General features: G+C 38.4%; 1 protein-coding gene across 1 annotated transcript in view; it reads right to left on the bottom strand.

The window, feature by feature from the left end:
• Positions 1–1,756: 1,756 nt before the first annotated feature.
• Positions 1,757–4,524, bottom strand: part of clec11a (C-type lectin domain containing 11A) — a 6,039-nt gene continuing 3,271 nt past the window's right edge. The window contains exon 5 of the mRNA XM_008397251.2: positions 1,757–2,266. Coding sequence (XP_008395473.1) covers positions 1,854–2,266 — 413 coding nt within the window. The 3' untranslated portion in view covers positions 1,757–1,853. The remainder of the gene's footprint in view (positions 2,267–4,524) is intronic.

Consider the following 4,524-nt stretch of genomic DNA (forward strand, 5'->3'; position numbering starts at 1 on the left):
CTTTCTTGTTTTGCAGACAAAATAAGTCATGTTTTTGAGAAAATCATATTTGCAGACTGTGCAGAAGTCGAGCTTAGTCTCCTCTGGTCAAAAGAATGTGGGTTAATCAGCAGTTTAGCAGGACTCAGCACCAGCCCTTATTAAAAACATTTCTGCCACTTCTTAACTCCTCCTAAGGCCCAAGCACACACTGATGGAGATCCTGAAGGGGTTTGGTATGTGCCGATTCCCAGGAAAGTTTCTCCATCTTTCAGTTTTTACCCTTGTTTGGAAATCCTGATCCAATATTTAGAGTTCCCTGAATGTAATCAGCAGTTTTAACTGGCTTACAGTCATATTTATGCAACTGCATGAACAACAATGATTAAAGCACAAACACACAGAGCAAAGTGTTTCACWCCATCRTCGACACATACAGTACATTTCAGTCGATACCATTAAGTATTTAGATGCTTACTTGCTTATTTAATGCTGAAATAATTGTACACTTTGTGTATTTGGAGAAATATCTAATACGTTGCACTATGTCGACTCTTCTTTGCTCGGTTTGTACAGTTTATTTCAGTTAGATGGTTTCGTTGCACAACCCTGGCTTTTCACACATACATCACAATTTTTCACTCGGGTTGCGCTTGATGCTTTGTGTAAGTCAGGRGTCTGCACTTTTAGCTGCGTCTCTGCTCTAAAACACCCGAATCAAATGATTAATACTTATGCAAAACTTACCGACATGTCAGTGAGTTTCAGTCTTTTGGTTCCAGTGTGTTGGAGCAGGAATGCCTCCATTAGTTTCAGGACAGAGGCAGTAGTTGATGGGTAAAAGGTTTGTTTGGATGTGTCTGTGGGAAGCTATCCCTGTTGGAACACCTTATTCTGTCCAAGTTTGCGCCATCTGACCCAAACTGTTTTGAGAAACCCTAATTTCTCCAGATTTTTGCCTTACTGTGGACCGCAAACAACCAAAACAGCAAAATCAACACCTCCAAGCTTGGGCTTAGACAAATGTCTTTTGTCAACTTGACATCAAATTATAGCATAAGAACATGTTTTTGAATCGAGAATAGACTTTAAATACTTCTGTGTTTTTACAAATTACTGAATGGCTTCACACCAAAATACATTAGAGATAATTAAATATCTGTTACTGAAGCACCATTCTGTTTTTATGCTCCTCTTATCTGGAACAAACTTCCAGAAAACTACAAAACTGCCAAAACGCTGAGTTTGTTTAAATCAAGGCTAAAAACTCACCTAATTTAGTTTCCTTTGATTGCTAGTAACTGGAACATTGATCAACATATTTGATGTGGATGACACTTGGTAAATTGTAATGCACTATGCTTTTTTTATGGTGTAAAGGACTTTAAACACCTTGTTGATGAAATGTGCTTAACAGATTAACTTGACTTGGATAAAGCAGGTTAATGTAAAATTGTCAACCATGTCAGAAACTGGATTTCTTCCAGGAAACCAACTAATTGAAATGAACTGTACCAGTTTGGCTGTGTCGCTGTTAAATATCCAACAAGTATTATGTCAGAAGCTTGCTGATGTCTACCAAAAGAATGTGTCGGATTCTTGCTTTAAGAATCTCCCAATGCTTGTTGCAAGAAAATCAGTCAAATGGATTATAAATTAATCCAAAATTACTATGAAATTCATGCGTAAAATGAACGTACATGAACTTCTCTCCAGAACTCTGCGTTGGGACTAGACCGTGTTGTACGCTAAAATAATTTATGTGATAATGATTAAATAAAATGTTTCCTTTTTTATTTCTAAAGAGCTACACATTCAGGTTTGAATTACTGGCATTATCAGGAAAAAAACAAACAGTTTTTAAAGAGTTCGTTTCAAAGTGCCACCCTGTCGTCAAACTCGCAGACATAGTTCATGATCCGGTCGCAGTAGTGGTCCCACCAGTCCCCGTCGTCCGACGACATGGCCACACAGTTTTCTCGTTTTCCTCCGTCCGGCTGACTGGACAGGAAGTGCTTACGCCACTGGAAGTACGAGACCCGTGTGCCGTCGTCGAAGAGGTACAGCCCCTCGGAGCGCAGGTCGTTGATGCCCAACCAGACGGGCCAGTTCCCCGGGCTGAAGAAGGCCTTGACGTACGCCGCCAGGGCCTCCTGCTCCTTGCGGTCTCGCGGCATCGCCAAGCGTCCACCACGTTCCAGGCACTTCCTGGATGCTCCCGCGTAGTCGGCTAAGTTGTTGTACACTAGGTAACATTTGTAGCCCAGTCTGTGTCCTTTGTGGCAGCCTAGGAAGCAGAAAATAAACTGAGAACCAGCGTTATAACAGATTTGGGTTTTTCACTATAGGTTCATTTTATTTCACTGTAACCTTTTGTCAAATTCAATTAGTTCTGATTAGTTTTTAGAGTGTATTTGGTAGTGTTTATTAGCTAAATATTTATTTTTTGTTTAGTTTTTATTAGTTATAGTAGTAGTTTTAATTTTTTTATACTTTGGGTAATTTAGGGACCAATGTAGGGGAGGGCATTTACCGTATCATTTACCGTTTTTAAATAAATAAAACTGACAGTATGATCAGTAATGTAATTTTTAACATTTTCTGCTCTGTTTGTTCCACAAGAGCATCCATAAATGTGTAAACTCAGCAATATGATTATATGCTAATCCTGTGTGCTGTTTTTAGTGATATAAATCACTCTGTTTTGTGCTAGTGGAGCAAGTACTTTTTCATCATTTTTAAGGAATTATTTTTTTAAAAAAGCAAGTTTCTATTTGTGGCTGAAAAGTTACTTTTAAGTTATTTTTGTTTTATTTAAAGCGTATTAGATATTTACAATGGAAACTAGACTAAAGTTACTTGGCAAGATGTTGTGATTTTGTGTCTTGAGAATTCAGGGGCTTTTTGACTTTTAATGATTCACTTCAGAGTCAACAGACTTCCCAAACAAACGATGTCAGCGTTTCTGTAGAAATGGTCTTCAAGCAAAGAAATTTGGTTCCTTGGATGCAAAACATTAAATAATATGGGATGACTCACGAGGTAAATAGAAGCCTTGGGTGAATTCGGTGGCATGACATACAGCTGTGTCATCATCCATCCAACAAAAGCTAAGCCAAAATGCAAGCACCGTTTATGGAAACAAAAACAAAGTCCTCCCTTACTGCTTTTAAAAACAAAGGAAATAATTGATCATCTGGAAACGCTGGAAGCTCTAAAGGTTTTTATTGTGTTTTAACTTAATGAGGATGTTGACTTCTGTCTGTTTTCAGGCAAACCCAGGACCAAAATCGTAGACATCCATATTCAAGTACCTCCATAACCATGTGGATGGTGCAAAACAAATAAGGGTTTTAGTTTGGTACCATTTCTTCCACATTTTTGATTTAAATACATCTACTTTCTTATTGTGTGCATTCCTACAAAAGAAAACAAACAAATTGCACCCCGTCTCTGTTTTTATTTCGTTTCTGTTATCACAAATATCTCGGTGATCCTCTGATAACCGTGCTGTTTGACACTTCAGCATTCTCTATGCGCTCATCTAACTACAGCAGACTGAATTATAAAAGCCCCTGAGGGGAAACGTGCCAGAACATGCTGCAGAGTTGGGCTCAATTTATTTTATTTTTGGCAATCTTCCCTCCAGAGCTGTGTTTCTTTTCATCCCTGTAGCTGCCCGTGTTATTTGCATAGCAACCAAAAACAGCAAAGCTATAATTTTCTAAGGTACAAAGTATAACATAACCGCAGGCTTCCTCTTGATATTTTCCTAATGCGACATTTTCTTTTTAGAGTTTCTGGTGTTGGCAGAGTTCTACCTTTCCGATGCAAACATGAAGTTATTTGCATGTTGGAGACCAGATCAGCCCTGCATGTTACCTCATGTGTTTTATTTTCCATGACGGCAAATAAAGACAAACTGATCCAGATCTAGAACCCAGAAACTGAGCAGAATGCAGGTGAAACCTTTCCAGTTATACATAAAGACATGACTAAATATTAAAAAATAACATGACTGGTATGATTAAAGCTGTTGTTTCTCCATATAAATACTGATAAATTTAAATTCATATTTGCAAACCCCCAAAAAATGGTTGGGAATGCTGCTTTAACCATTTGTTTCCACATTTATCTTAAAATCTTAAATGCCTATAATATGTAAGTTGGCCTTAAATACATGTGTATTTTTTCTGGCAGTACTTTTGTGTCAAGCAAAAGTTTAAATGCGCGCACACATCTTTGCATTTTGTGACATGAGGAGTTGAGGCTACGAGGCTACCGCTGACTAGTCGCTAATTTCCCATTGGTAGCTAGCCAGCTAGCTTTTTTGCATTTTTTATGACTGCGTACAAAGTTACGCACTGTTCGTTTTTTCCTCTGTTTCACTTCTGTTGCCGACCCGTAGGATGCTATAAACTGAGAAGCACAAAGCCAAGAGCTATGAAACAAACCCAGAAATTTCAGTTTTTCTTTGTAATACAGCTGGATCCCTCAATCGCAGTGGTTCTTAACCTTTTTTGAGGTACCGAACCCCCCAGTTGC

The sequence above is a fragment of the Poecilia reticulata genome, linkage group LG21, assembly GCF_000633615.1.
Source record: "Poecilia reticulata strain Guanapo linkage group LG21, Guppy_female_1.0+MT, whole genome shotgun sequence".
Lineage (NCBI taxonomy): Eukaryota > Metazoa > Chordata > Actinopteri > Cyprinodontiformes > Poeciliidae > Poecilia > Poecilia reticulata.